Here is a 22,028-nt window from a genome sequence, read left to right on the forward strand (position 1 = left end):
ATCTGACCCAGAATGCCTGCTAATCGTCTTATAAAACGATGTTTTCTTGAATTGACATGAAAATATTTTGTCCTCAACAGATTCTTATATGGAAAAGATCAACCTTTTTCCTTTAAAGCTAACAAAAGAGAAATAAACATGCGTATATCTCCTAAAAATAAAAATCTTTATTAGTCCTTTGAAGAAAATATGACGGTATTAGTGTATAGCTTTGACTGTGTCTTTTGTTTGATTTCGTTTATTGCCACAAGCAAAGTTATTTGAAAAATGTCAGATGAATAGCTTCTTTTATTCACTTTCATTTCCCTTTTGGCCTGATTTTGTTCCATCCTGGGGTAGTCATCCAAGTGAGGAGTATTTGTGCATTTGCACGTAAACACGCACACAAATAAAATGGATTGTTGGGAAAACACACAGGCTTGCTACCTCTGTGAGGTACAGAGAGCAGTGCATCTGCACATCAGTAACTTCATCAGTGTGTGCAGAGACTTCGGCAAGACAGTGTGAAGTTGACTTAGGGCTGGGATTACCAATGTACATGCAGTGTTTCAGAGGAAGCTTGGGTTGGGGAAGGTTTCTGTAAGCTGACATGGTTAAGAATGTTTCAGTCTGTAAAAATACGCTTGTTTAAACAGATAGGGTGAAGAGCCTTTCCTAACTGTATAGGCATTGATTTTTTTTTTTTTTTCCCTTCACTCTTCCCCTCTTCTTTTAAAATTGTGGGGGAAACTGTCTCTTTTGGAGATAAAAATTTGCATTCCGGGCTTCTGGCCAAACTGTTTTAACAGACAAGTTATATAGTCCCTAGAAAGTAGTCTTTTATGATGGAAACACTGATAGATCCTCCACTTTGGCAAGCTAAGAGGTCTATCTACCATAATAAAAGTAAATAAGAAGACTAACTGGCACTGAAGAAAAAGTTTATTTTTTTTAAGAGAGTCATAACTAGCACAGAATTGGTTCAAATAATTACACTTTTCTCTATCATCTGAATTTTTTAAATGTAATAATCCCAGTTAGGAAAAATAAACATTGGAAGAATGATTAGGTTGAATTTGTTCCTTTATAATGTTGACAGCTCAGCTACAGTAATACCTGCAGGAAAGCTGCTTTTTTGTTTCTACTACAGTTTCTGTACTACTGGCTCCTTCTCCAGTATGTGTATCCTATAAATAGATAGATCAGATCAGGTTCTCTCCTCCTAGATGGTGAACTAGTCTGTCTGGCTAAAAGCTGTATTGTCAGAGTACGTGGAAATCATTATGGAAGGTGTGACACATTTAAAGTGAGAGTTTGCTCTTGTTTTTTTTCCTAATATTGAAATAGAAGTACCTCACCTTTTCTTCTTTTAATGAGAAATTGTAGATAAGACTGTATCAGGCTAGATTATTTTGTTCCATTTCAAAAGTCCACATATTTTTAGTATTTTTTTTTTGTTTTTCAAACAGCTGTTTGTGCTCCCTTCACCAGTACTTTTATCCTATTTATGTTTTAGAACAACCCTCTCAACCAGAAATCTTACATCAAGCAAACCTCTTAGAAACAGAGAAGCTACAAATGGTAAGAGCAGCATTCTCCCTCACAGTTTTGTTCCCAACGGCTGCCTGAAATCCCTTTACTTCTTTACAGGCAGAGGTGATGGCTCACAGAGGTGAATGAGCACCTGCCTGTGAGTCTATAGCCAGGCTGAGCACAGAGCAGTTGCCTTGCCACTACTCTATTTATTCCTGATCTGCAAACAAGGGCCACCCTGTTGTTAGACCCACCACCTTCTTCCAAATTGTACCTCACCAATTTGATATGCCCTATTTTAAGAGAAGTGGTTGAGGTTAAGCATTTGAACTTTCTAGAAGTTTTGACCCAAAACGACGTAAGTAAGAAGAGAATGATGTTAAAACCTAGTGGAGAAAACAAGTGACTAATTCCTGTCTTCTTTGCAGCTTGGGGAGTGCGTTTCAAGAGACAGTTACCCTGAGGGCAATGTCACGTGGTACAAGAACGGGAGAGTTTTGCAGCCCGTGGATGATGGTATGTTTTTGGTCATGGCCAATGTCCCTGGACTCACACATGGCTGTGTGCATGAAGAACTTAAAAGGGTTGCTCTGCCTTATTTTAATGTCTTGTTCCTTTGAGGAAAACTGCTCACATGGAAAGATACAGCTGGAAGGAGATGTTTGGGTCTCTCAGAGTACCTGAGCTACACCACATAATCCTTCTCTTTTAGTCCCGGTTTTAAATGCACATCACCAGGAGGAATATTGCCTTTATTAATGCTTTCACAAAGCTATTTTTGAGCCTATGTAACTAATAGAGATCTGTATCTAATTTCCAACTTCTGATAAGCTATAAACTGTCTCAGTTTCATATCTGCTCAATATTGTGGTTTGGACCATACAGGCCAACATCTTGTAAAACTATTTATTTTCCAGGATATGTAAGAACAGCTATATTTTTTCCGTCTTTTCAACTTTGACAGACCAATAGGGCTACAGTATTTTTCCTTCCATAAATTAGAGAATGCTTAAAAAATAAATATGATCCTAATTATTTTGCCATCATTTTTGAGGCTTTCTTTCTGTCTCACAAATTAGGCTGATATTTGTATTAAAAACCCTAGCAGTTTGCAGCTAGTTTTCTTGTTTGGATTTGATGTAAAATGTTTGGTAGGTTAGGAGTGTGTTGTTGGTAAAATGTTCCTGGTATAGTTCAGTGGCAGTACTAGAGGACAACTGTACAATCTCTTGGGTAACATGTCATGTTTCTTGTGTTTGCAGCCTGATTTCAAATGCAGAACAGGCAACAGCATACAGGAAAAAGGTCGCAAATTCTGTCTGACACTGCAACTTTATTTCCTTTTCAGTTGTGGTCATAAATTTGCAAAAAATTGTGGACAGAACAACTGGACTCTTCACCATGACATCGTCTCTTCAGTACATGCCAACAAAGGAAGATCTAAATGCCAAGTTCTCTTGCATTGTGACTTATTATGGACCATCTGGCCAGAAAACAATGCAGTCTGAACCAGTTGTCTTCGATGTTCACTGTAAGTTACCTAAAAGCATCCTTTGCTGTACAAAATCTACTTCTGGGGCAGGGGAAAGTAAAATCAGAAACAGTTTACAAAATTAGAGAGTTCTTGGCTGTTGAAATGCTTTCTTCAAAACTGATTTGCATTAAGAAGGTCTGAGTACATTGCCAAGGTCATTTTTATCATCTTCAGATTTATCTGAGATTTCATTTTTCCTAACAATAGAACACTGAATATCAAGATTCCATTGTCAAGAGAAAAGTGATAGCCATAAAAAGCTACAGTGAAGTAGCTTTTTTGAGAATTTGAGGAGAAGTTATAGTGGTTGATAAAAGTGACTCTCTGTGCCCCCTGAAATACGTAGTAAATACACAGTACAGTTTTTAGTAAACTCAGATGTTTTTCATCCTTTCAGAGCCAGCACCAAGCAGTTAATGCTGGCTGTGTACCTTGCAGAAAATGCTTCTCTACAGCTGTAAGATGCTGTGTTTCACGTTAAAAATGTGTATTTTGAATACTGGTAGACTTTTAAGTCTTTTTAAGTAGACTTTTTTCTACTTTTTAAGTAGAGAATTTGTGTAAATAATTGCTGTTAACTGGACTGAATTCTAAAGCTGCTTCCTTACTGTGTTACTGACGGATGTGGAAATCATAATGTTCCTTTGAATAAACAAAACAGGCTGTTGGCAAGGAAAGATCAGAGGAGGTGGCAGCATTTAGAGACTAGGGAAAGAGACATTTCAAAGTCTTGTAAAATGACAAGTCTGAAGGGCTGTAGAAGGCAACAGGTCACAGCAGGATGTGGAGGAACAGGAGACAGACAATATGTCCAGTCAAGTGTTACCTCTCTGCACACTTCAAGTAATACCTCATCTTATAAAAGATGAGTCCCTGTTTTGGGAATGATAGGGTCTAAGTGTACAGTCCAGCATCTATGTCCTAGCAATATGTTGTATGACAACTGTGTAATCCAGCTGAAAACCAAGAAAGTAAGGCAGTGGATTTCTCCAGCTAGTGTGAATGCACCATTGGCTTGAAAACAAAAGCCAGGGGCTAGAAATGCTGTGTATGTTCTGCCTGGACATACAGGCAACAATAGTTGTCTTTCCTCTCTACAGGTAAAATTTGTTGAGCCACAGGGTAGGGGATCAGTTTTGACCTTGATCTAATGAAACCAAAGCTTGGAGCAGCTGGTCTTTGGTTTCATCTGAAGTTAGGGTTCTCTTTTTACCAGCTGTTTCTCCAGAATGACAACCGGCAGAATGAATGGAGAAGAACACCTCTGGGAAGCTGTTGCCCATGGGAATACCATAGACATTTCAAGCCTGCAGACACCTATCCCATCACTTTAGAGCTAGTGGCATTTCTTATTTTTTTGGTTTTGCTTTATAAAGCTGAGTACCAAATTTCACTGTGTTTTTTTCTGTCATTTGTGGAGGACCATGAATAACTTCTGCTGTGCATGGCAGACGTTCCCAGGAAAGAAATGTAATGACCAGAAAGTATTTGTTGCTATTTCTTGCCAAGAGATGCTGTGCTGTCCTCATTTCCCCTCTGCTTTCATGCATTAGGGCCACTTCACCTGTTGAGGGTGAGGCTGTTCCAGATTTCTGTGGTGCATGCACTTGCAAGTAAGAGCTACCCAGTATGAAGGGGAAAAAAGACTGCATGGCTCTGGGATGGTCACTGGCCATGTGTAGTGTGCCCTCTGTATAAAGATTTAATGTTTGATAACCTAGCTCTTTCAGTCCTGGTCTGGTGACACACAATCTAATTAATTCCAGCAGTGTGCTGCTAATTAGCAAATACTGGGAGGCAGGCACGCCCTTCAGCACTGAAGAGGCCTCAGTTATGAACTTTGGCTTTAGAGTGCGGAGTTACCCAATTTTCTTTCTGAATATTTTCATCTGCTGTAGCTTCAGTTCCTTACTCTGAACAAATGCATCTCCAAATGAATTTGTGAAATTCTTCATTAATAGATGTCCAAGTTTCAACAGATGTGTGTCATGACTGCTGTTATTTGATGATAATGACCTGTCTGATTTGGTTTTGTTTTTTTAGTTTAGTTCAGTGTTCCTAATTAGTTTCTCAATAATTGTGATTTTTTTTTTTTTTAAATGAGTCAAATACAATGCAGATTAAAAAAATGGTAGACTCCAACTCTTAAGAAATGGAAGTCTTCCAGCCTTTTTTATTTTAGATTGACTATCAAAACTGTGATATCTTGCGTCTCTAAAGCAATAGAACAAAATCATAAAGACCTGCTGCTCATTCCTTGCAACTTCTTCTAAAAAAATGGGGAGAGCATGACTAAAGTTATGCTTTCAGAAGATTTTTTTTTTTTTTTTTAAGATATATCTATTCAGTCAGGATCTAAGAAATGCTTTATTGTTTGTTTTGGTTTTTTATTTTATCTTTTGCATTGAGTTAGTGCAGTCTAAATGTTTAATAGCTAGTTTATATCCTGGAAGGAGCCAGCCACTGTAACCTAGTGTGAGAAGAGTGAATTAGCTCTTGCTGTGTTGGATGTTACTTGGATTAGGATAATTTAGCTCAGCTAGCAGCAGTTACGTGCTTCATTTTGCAGCTGCAAGCAAGGAAGCTACTGAAAGCAAGGAGTACTACGAGAGAAGTCTTGGAGCTGGACAGGTAGATAGTATCTCAGATGTTTAATTATCTAGGCTCCAGTTATGTGGAGTTCTGCTCAGCATTAATCAGTGTAAAAAGATAATATTTGTCAAGCAGACTTTCCAGTTATGCCCCTTTGTTAGGTGTCTGTCTTGTTGTGGATAAACTGCTTTACAGATGAGAGTCAAATACCCTCTGCTCTCAAGCTGCTTCCAGCATTGGTGTTCTCCTTGAAATGGCACAGTGGCTGGGATAGCAGCTCTGGGATAGCAGCATTCATTTACTAAATGGCTGCCTTTTGGTGCTGGCTCCTGGAATTTTGCTCTTGTAGAAAGCAGAATCTTTAGCAAATTTTGCTAAATCACCAAGTAAGATGGGCCAAGACAGGCATGTGTGCCACTGAGAGGCAAAATGTGCCTTCACCAGGCTGCTCCTGTTTCTTACTGAAAGCAGGGGAGTACATTATTCATACCAAGCACCACTCTGCATGGCACTGGACACCATCTTCCTGTTCTCAGGATACTTCTTCCTCAGAAGAATGATCTCTTCATCTTAGACAACAGTTAAAATAGTCTTTTGCTGTTTATTTCTGTAGGTTTGGGTTTTTTTTCTAGTTTAGCAAATTAAATTAAAATTTGCTCCTGGTTGATACAGTAGATAGAAGGGTAGGATATTTCTACAGAAAAGACTGGTGGTTTTCAAGAGTGTAACTTTTGTTTAATGGTGTCCATTTTTAACCCAGTTCTGTTTATCTCTGTGGGGAAAACATGCTCTAAATTAAAGTCCAAAAGTCTTACTCTTTATTAACTGCTCCCATTTCAGTCTCAAGACAAAGCCTAAGCAATTCCAGGATATATCTAGACACTCTTTATGATAATTTTACCTTAATATGAACTTGAAAGGAGGAAGGACATTTTGCAGCAGCTCCTGAAACTGAGATTTTGGCCCAACAGCTACCAAGAGGGAATCCTCTTGGAATCCTGTCCTGCCCTGGGGAGGGCTGAGGTGCTGGGCTGTGTTAGGGCTCCCAGTGCTTGAGAGGCCACAGTGAGATGCAGTTCGTGGTACTGAGAAATGTCCCCACAGGAGACAGACGTGATGAATGCCTGAAGCGTCGGGAGGGCTGCAGAGCACACGCTTCACTAAACACACAAAATCACCTGTCAGCCAGGGCTTGCTCTGCTGTGGAGATTTTTTAGTGTCTAATAAGGTGCTCTGTGCTGTATCTTAATGCAAGACTGGCATCTTTGATGGAATTTTATTTATCCTTTGAAATTCAAATAGTGAGAGTTATCTGCCCGTGTTATTTTAATTCTGTTCATTTTACTTTGTTTTTTAAAAATTATATTTAGGCCTCTACTTAGAAAGAATAGGATCTGCTGAAGAATACTCTGCTTTAAAAAAATTATGAAATTAAAATATAAGTTATAGTTCAACTTCAGTGAACATGACAGAAGTATGTTACGTTTACTGTTCTGTTGACTATGTTAAGGGTCCTATTATGTTCACCAGATTTATCTTCCTGAAAGCCTGTAGTGATCAGCATATAGAATAGGCTGAACATAGTCGTTTAGTTCATATTTATTTCTTTTTAATGCCAGAAGGCTCTTATCTAGTACTAATACATGGCCTTGAGAGCTTCAGTTGTTTTTCTGATTGCTGCAGTCCTCCAAACAGGGAATTTCACAGCGGACAAGTTAATCCCTCATAATGAAATCACACCATGAAATGGTTCATACTAATCAGGATTTCTTTTGCTTTAAAGCACATGACGTGGTTGTAATCATTGCTGTTTCAGTTACAGGTATTTTGGAAAAGAAAAATGAATTTTATGTCGTATGACTTCTTTGCACTTAATTGGCAAAAATATAGAAAGTGCGATTAACATCAACTTCTTTTATAAAAAGATCTACACATGCAAATATTTTCGGCTGCAGGATGATAAAATTGCATTTTCTTGGGCCATGAATATCTTATGCATAGTGTTGCTGTGTGGATTACGATGAAGCTATTAAATATGTACATTCTTTTCACAGACCCAACAGAGAAGGTGACTATTCAAGTGCTGCCTCAAAGTAGTACCATTAAAGAGGGCGATAACATCACTCTGAAGTGCTCAGGAAATGGCAACCCTCCTCCACAGGAGTTCCTGTTTTACATTCCAGTAAGTCCTGCCTTGCTGTCACTGCCTAGTGAAATATTCTGTATCATTCCTTCCTGCAGACATTGCTGCATGTCAGTGTCTACGTGGTTTTGTAACAAATGAAGAAAGGAATTCGATGTGACAAACACTGAAGATAGACATTGACCATTATATCATGTTCTGAGAATGTCTCACCTCAGCTGGCAAAATATTTTTGAAAAAAACCTCTCCTTCCCCCCAGTCCAGCCAAGTTTTTTAGGAGTTTAGACCTACTAAAAATACAAGGCTTCATTTCCTATCATCAGGTATTTTAATAAACAGTTTGGATTACTGCAGTTCAGCATCTTGAAGAAAACCATCTCATCTGTTGTCCTAACACAGATCCAGCTGTGAAAGTAGAGCAAATTAATTCAGCTATTTTTTGGACTTTCACAGATTAATCTTTGTGCAATTTCTTTTCTTCAGTTAATTGTTTGGTGGCATAACAACACAAAAAATGTGTGTGACAGCACAAATCTGTAAAATGCGTAAGACACAAACTGACAAAAATAAAGGCTTTGTTACCATCAATCTTCTTTGTACTGGTGAAATCCACAGAAAGATGTGGGTTTATATTCTAAGACTCCTGGTCCTTGTTCCCATGTCCTGCTTCCTGCTCCTATTTTATATGCCTTATTTGTTCCTGCTGAGGCACTGAGCAGAGCTGCTCTTGCGAGAAGCCAAAAGAAGTGGTATCCTTTCAGATATTTCAAACCCAGCATGTCACCCTCTGAACATAATCGTCATCTGCTCTGGACTTCTGGCATGTTTGAATTGCTGGAGAGAGCGAGGGGAGCCAGGAACCAAAGTCCTTATCTCAGAACAGCCATTTAGATTCAGTGAGTCATCCTAGAAACTCACTAAATGCCAGTGAAAAAGTATCTGGTATCTCTCCTTGCTCCACTATCACAGTGAGTGAGCTAAACACCAGAGTTTGTCTTATCTTCAGGCTCCCTGCTCCCTGATACTGGTCCTTTCTCTCAAGGAGAGCTGCAATGGGTGATCTCTTTGAAAAGCTCACAGGTATTATAAATCTCTTTCTGGATTCAGAGATAGGAATTAGAGTTATCATTCGATGCTTGTTTCAAAGCTGATCTAAGTCAGGGGAAAAGGGGGGAACTGGACTGCCATAAAGCAACATGTGCTGGCTAATTCAAAGCACCACTGTGCTTGAGCTGTTCAAAAACGTGCAATGCAGTACAACTCAGTTCATGATTTGTCCTAAACTGAATGTATCAGAATCAGATTTAAAAACACAATTTGTTTTGTTGTTTTGATTTCTGCAATACTTACTGTACTTCTGCAGTAGACTGGTTTTTTTCTGCTAAACTTTCAAATTTTGTATTTCAACATCCTCTTAAAATGAGTTAGCAATTCAATTAAAAGAATAAGCTCTTGATTGTAGTAGTTTTTGTAATTATTAAATTATGTTATCACACAGGAAGCAAAAATTAGCTTAACTAATAGGTAATTACACTTCAGTGATGCCATGTCTATACATACTGGGGAGTATTTCACCATGCTTATAATTAAAAAAATCCTCAACAAAAATTAGTGGGTTTAGCAGGCCCATGTACAGTAAATGTCTTGTTTTCCACCCACAGGGAGAAACAGAAGGAATAAGAAGCTCAGATACTTACGTAATGACAGATGTGAGACGAAATGCAACGGGAGAATACAAGTGCTCTCTGACAGACAAAAGCATGATGGACTCGACCACCATCACTGTGCACTGTAAGTCATTGCATTCTGCACTCCTAGGCAGGATACAAATTGATCTTGAATCTCCTGGGATGGTTTCTCTGCTGTGTGTGCAGCTCAGTGCAGTTACCTACAGGTGAAGCACTGGTTTACAGGACCATCTGGTCATTTCTCTTTATTCAAATGTATTTCAGTTTGAAAATCTTGACCTTCTCAATTATTTGGCTAGATAGTTTCACTTCATGTAACTTTGGACAGTATATGGTTCTATTACACTGTCACATACAGTGAGAATTTTGTTATTTTATCTTTCATGTGAACGTATTTTATCTCATGTGAACGTATATAGGGAAAATTACTCTTTTTCAGCTGTGCCCTAGATTATACACAAAGGTGGAAGCTTATCCACTATCACTGAAGGTCATTCTTCATAGTCAGCTTCCCATCCCCTCAATGAGGTTAACATGTAAAGAGTCTAGAAAAGAAACTTAGGAAGTTATGTTCACGTAGGAAAAGTTGGGCGGGTTTTTTTTTACTTTTCCCAGGATCATGAGAGCTACAGAGCTCAGTAAATTTTCTTTAGCTGGACACTAGTCACACTATCAGGAACACTTCAAGAACAGACATTGAACTGGTTGAACCATTGAAACAATAGTTGTTTTTAATCTCTTTATGAAGGAGACAAGAGCAGGAGCTCTTTCAAACTGCTATACTATCACAAGCTGTGAAATAAAACTCAAGCCAGGAGCAGTACTTTCCACCTAAAACATTGATGGTCTGTAATCTTCACAGTAGCATCAATAGTTGACAGGTTCAGAGGTATCTGAAGGATAATGAAGTTTAAAGGCTTCCACTGTAGTTATACTTTACATGCAAACAAATTCCATGTTTCTATACTTGGTTTTGAATTTTTTTTCATTGGAAGAGGTACAATACATGCATAATATATTAGTACATGATTAATTACGCTATTATATTTAATGAATATTTTGTCTTTAATAAGATCATCCGTTGTTACCCTGCCCTCCCATTCTGTTTGCCAAGAGTTGGGCATGTCAAACCTGAAAAGGGCCCTGTGTTACTGCCTCTTAACTGCTGGATAGCAAAGGTAGCTTTGCTCTGAACTGACCCTTTAATTTTTCTCCAAGTGGATTGCATGTCTACTTGTACTTTCATAAATAATTACTCTAAAAAATGGCTTCCTCAGCGCCAAGTTATTTTTAACAAGGCAGTTTTCCTATCTCTTCCATTTTGTCTGCACATTTGAAGAGCTTTACTATGCCAGAGAAACATGTAATTTCTAGACATGAGCCTTCCCAGTGCTGGCAGCTAATGCAGCTACTCAGAACTCAGAGATGCACTCCAGTACCCTACTGCTTCACTTTACTTAGGGTTCATTTTGTTTTGTTTTTCCAAAACCCCTCTATCTGAAATAAAGCCTTTTTTTAAAGTGAGGTGCAGTGGCTTGCAATAGTTCTATAATTCCTGAATGTCCAGACCATGGCCTATCTTTAAGGTACTTCAGTGTCTGGCTGATGCTGGCCTAAAGCATTTCTGAAGCATGTAGTTCGTCCTTAAGATAATACTTATTAATGCCTATCAAATCCTACTTTTTCTCCCTCTTTTGCTTTATTGTTCACCTTTTATATGGATGAATATTCCTCTCTGTGCTGTTACACTAAAAAAAAAAAAACCTTGATTAGGAGTCAGGGCTTTTCATTTCTTCACATCCAATCTCAGCATTTTGGATTTTTTTTATTTTCTTTTTAAAAAATCCAACCACTAACACAACAAAAAGCAGGCAATATAATAATATTAAATTCTGGAAACTATTTATAGTAATTTGTTACATTTTAGCTGTAGTGCTTTTTTCCCAAACCAATTTTATGGAGCATTATAATGACGCTGATTTCTTCTGGGCCTAGGTAGGGAAATCTTCTTGATGGTACGAGAAAACATTATCATGCCATAATCCTCAAATATGTTTTGTAGAGAGTACCAAGCTCCCCTTTTCCAAGTTGACTGTAAATTATGAGACTTACAGAAAGCTGAAAATTGACATTAAAGCACCTGAGTTACCCCTAATGCTTAGGGAAACTATTTATGAAGGAAATTGAGGTGGGGGGTGAAGGATTCCCTGTGTTATCCATGGAAAATAAGGGCCAAACTGTACAACCTGAGCTCTTGCCCTTCAGAGCAGGATCTGTGCAGCCATGTCCCAGTTTAAAGTCCAGCAGAACAGAGTGCTTGTGGTTGTCATGATCTGTCCTTCTACAGAGGGAGCAACAGAGCAGGATTGATGTTGTGGGTTTGGGGTTTTTTACTCTAGGTTGTGAATTCTCTGCCAGCTCTGTTCCTTCAGTGAGTTTGCCCAGGGTCAGATGAGCAAATCTGACAGGGAGGGGACCAGGGCAAAAGCTGTTTACAACCACTTACAGAGATGTAGAAGCACACCCTGAGTGAGGCAAGGCAAGCACCCAGAACTAGAGGCCAGGTATATCTTCCCTCAGCTGTAAAGAAGCAGCTCTTTCAACCCACAGTGCCCTCTCAATATCTGTTGCTGTGGGGATTTGAGCAGTTTGGTCTAGTGCTGGTGTTCCTGCCCATGGCAGGGGGGCTTGGAAGTAGATGATCTTTTAGATCTCTTCCAGCCCAAACATTCTATGATTCTGTAATTATTTCTACACATAAAACCTAGTGTGAAGTAAGTAGGTCTGTGGAACTTCCTCTTTGTGTTGCTTTCCTTTCTGCTAAAATGCATTCTACAAACCATCCAGTAAATTAAAGGTCTTAGGAGAATAGCATTTGTATTTGTATAGATATTTTTATAGCCTTGTCTTGACTTGTCACGTCTTTCAGTAAAGCCATTGAAAATATAGGGGAAATCACCTGTATGTTGCAAATCACCACCATGTTGCATGGAAAAATCTATTCTCAAGATACTAGGAGAAGTTTCCAGTTGTCTATTTTATGTGCCAGATTATTTATGGAGTCCAGACAACAAAAAAAGTGCCTGCATAGTTTTCCCAGTTGTAGCACAATATTCCATCAGAGGCCTTCTTTTAGTGCTGGGAGTCTGTCCTAGATGTGCCAGAGCTTCCAAACTGAAATGTGTGCTCCAGCCTTGCCCACATTAATTCCATACCATCCTCACATGATGTGGTGATACGTGCAGAATGCACTGTTTGTCTCTTCTCTGCCCTGCTTGGTATGCAAAGACAGCACTGAAATCAATGCAAGACTTCAAATGAGACCACATTAAGAGCTAGCATATATTGAAAATGGTTCCTGATGAGGAGCTTGTTTCTGAAGAACATTTCAAAGCCAGACATGAAATGTACAGAAAATTCTCACAGAAAAGTTTTCTTTTAATGGAGACAAAAATTTAATTTTGACAGTTTTCTATATGCAAAAAATGTTTTCTCCTCATACCTCTGAACCAAAGAGAGATTATTTTCTAAGTAGAGAGGTAAAGGTAATTACATCACATTTCTTTGTGGACCCTACAGATAAACTGGCAGAAAATTAAGCTAAATCAAGTTGCTCATGTGAAGCTCCTAGAGGGGATCCTATGTTAAACAGTAGCTTAGTTCTGCCTTGCCTCATAAGTCACACAAATACTGCTCTGAGTTATGTAGCTCATCTTATGCACTGTACATTTTCCTGAACTGCTACAGCACCCAAGACCACGGTATGGGAGGGATTGTGGTCCCAGTTACACCTCACAAAGGGGCCAGCAGGGCACAGTCAGATCACCCTGGAGGAGGACTGGGCTGAAGGATTGCTCTGGCCTCAGTGTCAGTCTAGCCTGAGATGAAGGCAAAAACTTTCATGATTTTTTGCTTCCTATGGCAAATGCAAGAGGAATGCCTTCTGAATGGTCTTTGGTGATCTCTTGGGTTTGAGGTGCTATCTTGCTTCAAAGAACCAAAGGTCTAAGTATATGTAGAAGGAAATTCTTGAGGGGAAAAAAAAAAAAAGAAAATCTTAGCTTTTTCTTCATTTTTCTTCATCTACCCCTCTGCCCTTGTAGAATGTGTTTAAGGACATCACAAAGCAAGAAGAAACACATCCCATACGCTATCCAAATCTATATACTGCTCACTGGAGGAGTCTTGTTATTTTATTTCTTTTTTTTTTTTTTTTCCTTCTGGAGGACACAGGAGAATAGTTTGGTTCTATTTACTGGTTTCAGGAGGGAGGATAGGAAATCGCCATGGGAATACAGAAACAAGATGCCATTTTATCTCATTGAGATTTTTGACTCATTCGCAGATGAAAGTGCAGTTCTTGTGACCTCTCAGACAAGACATTGGGCTTGTGACACAGATAATAATGCTGCAGACCAGTAGTACAGGCTGAACTCTACTACAGGGAACAGGTTGTTCCCTGAAGTTCCACCTTTAATTACAGCGGTGTTTCCGGGACAACCACTGAATAAAGCCAGTAGTGAAGTTCACTGTTTTGTTAAAGAAAACTCACTTTCCTCTTCTGTGATTTTTGTCTCAAGCTGTCCTTAAGCTCTGCTTAAAAGCCAAAAGGAGGCTTTGCAGTCCTTTTCCAGCAAGTACTGTATTTGAGATGAAGTCATGTGTGCTTTTGGCCTCATGTGTTTGTGTGTGTTACACATCTGTGTTAGTCGTTCAGCCAGGCAACCTGGCTTACAAGCAAGGCAGAGGGGAAGCAGAATAGGGATTGGCAAACTCTGTTCTTCTTTCACTGTAGGATTAAAATTTTAGAAAATGACCAGCCCACCAAATCCTTACACTAAGGAAAAATCCAGAGCAGTGTTTCCTGATGTTTCTGTTAGTGGCTCTCACCCTGCCTTGTATCAAACACAGCTGTCGCTGACTGCAATTTCCCTGGAGCTTAAATATGTCACGCAGAGCTTGGACTCTTCTTTGAGGTACACAAAAGTGGCATTTTAAATTACAAATGAGAGCAAATAAAGGGCTTCATGTGCACTTCCCCAACCCTCTAATTTAGACTTCTCAACCCTTCAGTCAGTATCATGTCTCATACACCCTCTTTGACCTTCTTTATCCATCCCCCCTTAGATTCTGAGAATAAAAATCCCCTCGTTTTGTCACACAAAAGAAAAGTACTCCTGGATCTGCCTTTCTCTCCACAATTACTATTTATTACCACCTGTACTAGACATCCCCTGAAGATGCATTTCTACCTGCCCCATAGTAAGCTATCCTCAGAGCATTTTGTGCTTCCCTTTCTGAGATGCACATACTGTTATGTGAAGTACTTCTGCTTCTTGTGCCTACTCTGTCATTCTTTCAGCAGAACAAGGTGAAAAAAATGTATCCATTTGTCTAGTGATTACTGAGGTTTTGCTTTTCCTTTTAGCCTATAATTACAGCAAAAATATGAATGTTCTGCATTGCCTGTTTTGGAATAATTCTCTCATCTCCCTTCCTTGTAAAATTGACTTAGATTTTATTGAAGAAATGAAATCTTGAATTTAATGAGTGCAATTAGTCACATTTTCTTTTCTTGGTAAGCCTCTGAAATGGGCCAGGCTTTCTGAGATTAACTTTTTACAAATGTTCTTTCTATCCCAGATTTGGATTTGCAGCTTACTCCTAGCGGAGAAGTCACAAAACAGATTGGAGAGGCCCTGCCTGTGTCATGCACGATTTCTTCTAGTAGAAATGCAACTGTGTTTTGGATAAAGGTCAGTAATTAATCTATTTCACACTCCATCTGAGTGTTCACCTCTTCATATTACTGCCGCTACTTCAGTGTTTTAGAAGGAAGGAAGGAAGGAAGTTGTTCATTGGGCTTTTTAAAGAATATTGTTAAAATGGGTCTTACGCATGTGGTTAAAATGAGATCTACTCACATTGATGACTGAAAATCAGTTACTGTAATTATCAGCTCAGCTTCTAAATGGAGAGAATTAAGGAATATTGTAACACAAATACAAATTTTTTGAAATGGTCTATACAAGGCCCTTTGAGAGTAAGGCTCTTCTGAGAAAAGAAACCCATTTGGAGGAATTCTGATGCATTTTGTCAGAGGTGTGTTTGGTCTGGTTTCTGATAAACATGACAAAAGGACAAGGGTTGAGAGGTCAGATAGCGAAAAAGCTATTGAAGAAGGTGGCTTTATGCAAAAGCTGTGGTGCTGCAAACTTGCAGTAACAATGCCTAATGGTTGTTTATGAGCATGTGTTGACCTTGTAAGCCTGGCCTAAAGGAGAGCTGCTTGTGTCTCAAATATGTTTTATCACTCGTGCTCTTGGCCAACCTACCAGAAAAACTTAGAGCTAATAACTGATCCCATCTATGCTCTTGATGTAAAAGCAGAATTGTTCAAGAAGAATGGAGATGGCTTCTATAAATCTCCAGCAGCTTCCATTTTTCATACTGTATATCCAAATGTACTTATTAACGGGGAAAAAGCTTAAAAAAGTGAGGCTCTAATTTTCCGAAGCATGTGAAAACTTCTCTTGATACCAGTCACATTTGTCATTAAGGGGTTAATGTCTTGTGAGTTGGTCTCTGTCATTTCTAACTCCTGCCTTTATCAGGATAATACCAGAATGCAAACAAGTCCATCATTTTCAAGTCTTCAGTATCAAGATGCTGGAAACTACGTCTGTGAAACTACTCTACAGGAGGTCGAAGGACTGAGGAAAAGACAGACACTTAAACTTATTGTGGAAGGTAAGCAAGCAGATAGTTACAATTGTTAATTGTTCTTTTAAAATAGAAAGCTTTACTGTAATATTGTTCTTGTAGGAAAACCTCAAATCAAAATGACCAAGAAAACCAACACAAATAAAATGTCTAAAACAATTATCTGCCATGTGGAAGGTTTCCCCAAACCAGCAGTGCAGTGGACAGTTACGGGCAGCGGAAGCATCCTAAATAAAGCAAGTATTTTTATTACTTTATTCACCAAAAAATTAGCATATAGGAAGTGCAAATTAAAATCAAGGAACATTTTTGAGATAGTGAGATTGAGGGAAAGTCTTTTTCATTTATCTAAGTGAAGGTTAAGTGTGGTAGCTGTAGCTACATGGTACTTACGTGGATGATTTTTTTATGGCAAAGCCTTTTTGAATAGAACGTGTGAAGGCAAAGGAGATACACTGGCTACAAGCTGAAGCTGGAAGAAAAAAGAAAAAGTTACAAATGAAATATGCATTTTTTAAATGAAGGTACTTAGACGTTTTATCTGGGTAATGTGCTGATTTTGCCATTGCATAAAGAATTTGCAAATAATAGTGGAATGGCAGAACTTACATTAGAAAGCAAATGGGTACTTGATGTAGGCATTAACTGAGTGAAATGTGATGAAATTTGGCATGTGTGAATCAGAAGTTACATGCAGTGTAGCTCCTTATGAGCTTTGCAGCTTTTATCCTAATATTTATAGTTGTTTTTGTATGGTTATACCTGTTGTTTCTCACTGGAAACAGAACAATAATGCATTCATCCTGAGGGATTAATAGGAAGAACTTGTATGTAGGAGGAAATATACCTGGAAAATATGCAAAATGAAGTATTTTTATATGGATTGTCAAATCCCATGCAAAGAATTGGCACATTTTGCCTTAGGAGGAAAATTAAATGAGACCTCTCTACTGTCTGGTTGGAAGTACAATGTACAGTGCTCCTGTAGATTCCATTACATTTCATTAGGTTTTGCTTTAAGCCTACAGAAGTTATGTGTAGCTGACAAAATTTGTCCATTTACTTGTAGGTATAGGGCAGGAGTTGTCTTGAAGCTTTATATATGATTGAAAATAATTTTCTCTAGGTGTTGCATTTACCCAAGAATGATGTACAGCAAATTTAAGGAACAACACATTAATATTAAAGTACAGATACTATAGGTGCTGATAGATACACGTAGGTTGGCAAAATAATGCTTAGTGTGGAAGTAGCTTGGAAAGCTGGAAACTGGAAAACTTGGAACATTTGTTCTCCTTATAGTGACATAAATGAAAAACAGCAAAATGGAAAAAATTATATGTTAGATGTTTGACATTTTCTTTGAGAATTTTTTCACTTGGATATATTTTTTAAATACTTGAATTAAAAACAAATTCAGAATGTTGTTAACTTTTTCAGAAAAAAATCTTTTTTATCATTGGTCTTAAAGTACTCATTATCCTATCTATAAATGGATTTTTTTGGCCAAATTTTTCTTTCAAATATTCACATTATCATTTAATAAAACAATGTAGTATTTATCATGCTATTGTTTCAAAAATTGGCATATTAGTTGAAAGATATTTCCCTCTGAACATTTTCAATGTGTAATACAAGTAATGCATGTATTGTTCTTTGTGTTTTTAAAGGATACTAATCTTCATTTTTCACCTTTTCAGACAGAGGAGACAAAATATGTTAATGGGAAATTTTCCAGTAAAATTGTAATTGCTCCTGAGGAAAATGTAACTTTAACTTGCATTGCAGAAAATGAGCTAGAAAGGACTGTGACCTCCATGAACGTCTCTGCTAGTGAGTGTCCTCTAAAGATAATTTCCTTAAAGTTACAGTTTCTCATAAAGTAGCCATACATCACACTCAAATGAAGAGTAGGTCTGCATAGTAATGTTGATGCTAAGATATTTAACCTTTTTGTCTTAAGTCAAGCAATTGTAAATCCACTCTGGATCAGTAGTACATAAAATTTATTGATAGTTTTCTACAATAAGTCTCTTAGTCTTCATGGCTTTCTTGGCTAGCAGCCTCTATTTACAAAACTAAACAATATTACAAAATAATAGAATGACATCATAGTACAAAATGCTGCAAAGTAATACTTCGTTTACGAGACAGAGGTCTTGCTGTATTACAAAATTAACACTATCTCTTAGTCCCTAAATTCCAGTTTATTATTACTGGTATGACTTGACTCACAACAGAAATCAGCCATACTGGGCTTTAATCACATTAAAATATCTTTTCATGGTGAAAGGTAATGATAAGCTATAGAAAGGTAGCATAAAAATACTCAATCAAAAATATTTCTGACTTGAGTATTATAGGTTTAGAGTAAGATTCTTCTAATAGATGTAGTAGAGTTACAAAGGAAAGATTTCTGTTTAAAGATGGGATTAAATACCTTGTTTGGCAAACACTGCTCCAGTTTCTGTCACTGCTGTGAATAGGTAATTAAAGGTGATGTTCAGGTCTAATACGTGTTGTCTTTAATTCAATTTTAACATTTTTCCTTTCAGTAAGTATTCCAGAGTATGATGAGACAGAGGATAGAGGTGGTATGTATGGTTTCCTCTTTCTGTAGCCCTTACTTTTGTCTCAGTTCAAGACCTTTTCAGTTCACTGCACAAGTCCCTGAAAATCCCTTAAAGTTGGACTTGATTTGAAATAGCTGGTGCCGTAATTGACTAAGGTGTGACTTTCTTGAAGGTTAAAAATGCATTTAAAGAACAATGTCTACATTTTTCTTTTTTTTTTTTCTTTTTTTCTTTTTCTTTCTAATCCTTTTTTTTGTTGCTGGTGAAAATTCTTTAGAAATGTTGTATGTAATGCTTTACTTTACCATAGGTCATCTCATTAACTTTTCTTCTTTGCTTCAGATGACAATAGTGAAAAGGTTAATGACCAGGCAAAGCTAATAGTGGGAATTGTGGTCGGCCTTCTGCTGGTTGCTCTGATTGCAGGTGTTGTCTACTGGCTCTATGTGAAGAAATCAAAGTAAGAATTTTTTGAAAACTTTGTAGTAAGCTGCAAAAATAACAGTGATAAGCAGAGATGTATGTTTACCTGTTTTCCTTCCTCTACAGCATTCCAGTTTTCTGGAGTGGGGAAAAGCTGTTACAGTAGGTGTACTTGGTAGCAAAAGGAAACTTAGTACCTCTGATTGGCTTGTCCTAATGCTTAATGAGACTCATCTCCTGGAGGTGGAGTTCTAAGATTTTCATAGATCACAGTAGTAATGAGGTCCTGTTTCCTGACAGCCAAGTCTGTGCTGACTCTTGTATTTAAATATGGTCCTTAATTGTGGAACTTGATGTGTGGAAGTCTGTGTGGCTGTAGTGATGCTAGAAACTGCCTTCATTTAGAAACTGGCTAGCTTGTTTCCTTTAAAAATGGAATAACATACAGAATATGTATCAACCATCTCAGGGAGAAAAGGAATCCTTAATTGTTTTGTTCATGTGTACTTTGAGATTTTGAAATAAAATTGGTAAAAATAGAGTTTCTGTTGCAGAAAAATCTAGGAGCTCTCATCCCAATCCAGGTTTTAGCCATCATAGGCATAGAATAGCATTTTCAAGTGATGCCTGCCTGCTTTCAAGTTTCTTCCCTGTCACAGAGGCTCACTTCAGAAAATAAATGGGAAGGTGTCAAGAAGTGACCATGTTGCTCCATCCTTTTGAAGCTGGCTAATACTGTGTGCCCTGTTCGGTCTTGCTCCCATTCCTTTGCCTCTAGGGAGAGCTGAGGGCAGTCAGGAGCAGGCTGTCTTTCTGACAGCTCTTACAGCTGCTTCTGAGCAGGGGAGGTTAAGTGGCTGTGCATAACAGGCTCCAATCAGTACAGGTGTAAAAGCAGTCTAGAAGTTCAATTGGTTTTAGTATGATCTTCCATTAAAATTGAATCAAATGAAATCTAAAATACACCAGTGGGATTTTGCTGTGAACAAGCGTGTTTTCACTGATGTGAAAGTACAGCAAGAAATTCTCCACCAGCTAAGAAATGCTCTTTTTTTTTTTATTTTTTATAATACACAAAGATTTTGGCTCAACCACAACTAACCAGATCAAATATAGAATTGTTATAAATTACCCATGCACAGAACCACATTCAGATACTATAGAGGGTTTTTTGTTTTTTTTTTTTTCTGAAGCTTATGCATTTTTTAGTAAAAAATTAAAAGTAAAAACATAATTCTCTTCCTCCAACACTTTGCTACTGTTGCAAAAATGTCTATGATAACTTTGTCATTCCTTTTCAAATTTGTGAATGTGGAGTCACAAAACTGTGGTACACTGCTTTGGATTTCTTTGGATGAGGTGGTTTGAGTATAACAAGGGCAGAGAAGGTAAAATATCTCTTCTTACACCATTGAGTAGTGTGGGGAGAGCTGGCAGGAATCATAGAATATAGCATGAGATGAGTTTATGAATTCCAGTAGTTTTTTCTGCTTCAAAGATAGGATATAGAGTAATTTAAAATGGACACCACTTTTTTTCCTCATGCTCAGCTTCTCTTCCTAAAGCTTAGAGGAGAAGTTAGAGCTAAAATTGACTAGACAGATTCACTGGAAACAAAAATGCCTTTATAGTTAAATAATAGTCTTGGGATTTTACACATGGTTGCTGGCTTCTAAGCCCCTTAATTGATGTATCATCATTGACAATCTCCTGTTCTCTGTCTATTTTTAAATTGATCTTGTTGTTATCCTCCCGGCTTTCTGCACACCATACTTGCAGGAGCAAGCACAATGTCAGTACCTATTCTGACAAAGTTTTCGTTATGATTCATAGTCTAGAAATCAAAGTAGACCTTGCAAAAAGCAACTTACACCTCTGGACACAACCCCCCCATCTCCATCCAGGCCAGCAGGTAGTAGTTATTTTTTGAACCCACCCTTGACCAGTAACTCACCTAATCTCTATCCCCAAAGTGACGCCAAAGGAAAGTCTGAGAAGGCAGCAGCACAGAACTTTCCGAGTCTGCCGAGGCAAGAAAAACATTATTTTTTTTGTTATTGGTGTTGTGGTTTGTATAATCTTCTATTGTCTTGTCATCCACACTAAGTAGGAATTATACTTGTAGCCTTGAAATACATTCACAATAAATCACTTGTACAGTTACTCACTGCCTCAGCTCCACTTGATGGAAAAGCTGATTATTGCCACATATTCTTTTCAGTGTGAATATTATCCCATAAATCAGAGACTCATCTGTATTCCCCATCCTGCAACCAGCCTCCTCTGGAATGTAGAGTTGAGGCCACCTTCCCCAGCATGCCTTGTTTCTCCTTCATCTGAGCAGAAGGCCAGACACTTGTTCTCTGCAGATTTCTCCTTTTTCCAAGAAGGGTGTTGTAAACGAATCTGCACAGAACAGAATACAACTCAGCACTTCAGAATCTTTCTAAAATTTTTGTGTCAGGCCTCAGTTGAGAGATTGCGGGACATTCATGTGAGGTAAATGCTTCATATATGAAATTTTCACCTTGCCAGAAACTGCTGAGGGTACAGCAGAAATTAAAGATTCAGAAAGGAAATAGTGCACTCAGCACCCTGTCCCCTGCTCTCGAGTCATGGAGGTTTGCATGTAGCTTGGCCTCAGTTTTGTCCCTGGAGTTTGGAGGTGCCCAAATCTCCAGTCACATGAGACTAGATCAAGGTTAAAGGGGTTCAACATCCAGTGAAGGAAACTTCAGCTGGACCAGCTGAATCATGGCAGCAGTCTTAAAGTTGTTCACACTTAGAGCACATCAAGCTCCTGAAATGTTTCTTAGGTCACAGTAATGACAGAGGTTATT

At 38.1% G+C, this 22,028-nt stretch overlaps 1 protein-coding gene across 1 annotated transcript in view; it reads left to right on the top strand.

Moving 5' to 3' along the window:
* Positions 1-22,028, top strand: part of ALCAM (activated leukocyte cell adhesion molecule) — a 114,929-nt gene that overhangs the window by 85,600 nt on the left and 7,301 nt on the right. Inside the window, exons 4-14 of the mRNA XM_058829214.1 lie at positions 1,496-1,560; positions 1,941-2,028; positions 2,861-3,043; positions 7,693-7,820; positions 9,443-9,572; positions 15,113-15,225; positions 16,084-16,219; positions 16,295-16,432; positions 17,897-18,025; positions 18,748-18,786; positions 19,108-19,225. Coding sequence (XP_058685197.1) covers positions 1,496-1,560; positions 1,941-2,028; positions 2,861-3,043; positions 7,693-7,820; positions 9,443-9,572; positions 15,113-15,225; positions 16,084-16,219; positions 16,295-16,432; positions 17,897-18,025; positions 18,748-18,786; positions 19,108-19,225 — 1,267 coding nt within the window. The remainder of the gene's footprint in view (positions 1-1,495; positions 1,561-1,940; positions 2,029-2,860; positions 3,044-7,692; positions 7,821-9,442; positions 9,573-15,112; positions 15,226-16,083; positions 16,220-16,294; positions 16,433-17,896; positions 18,026-18,747; positions 18,787-19,107; positions 19,226-22,028) is intronic.

This window comes from Poecile atricapillus, chromosome 1 (genome assembly GCF_030490865.1).
Source record: "Poecile atricapillus isolate bPoeAtr1 chromosome 1, bPoeAtr1.hap1, whole genome shotgun sequence".
Lineage (NCBI taxonomy): Eukaryota > Metazoa > Chordata > Aves > Passeriformes > Paridae > Poecile > Poecile atricapillus.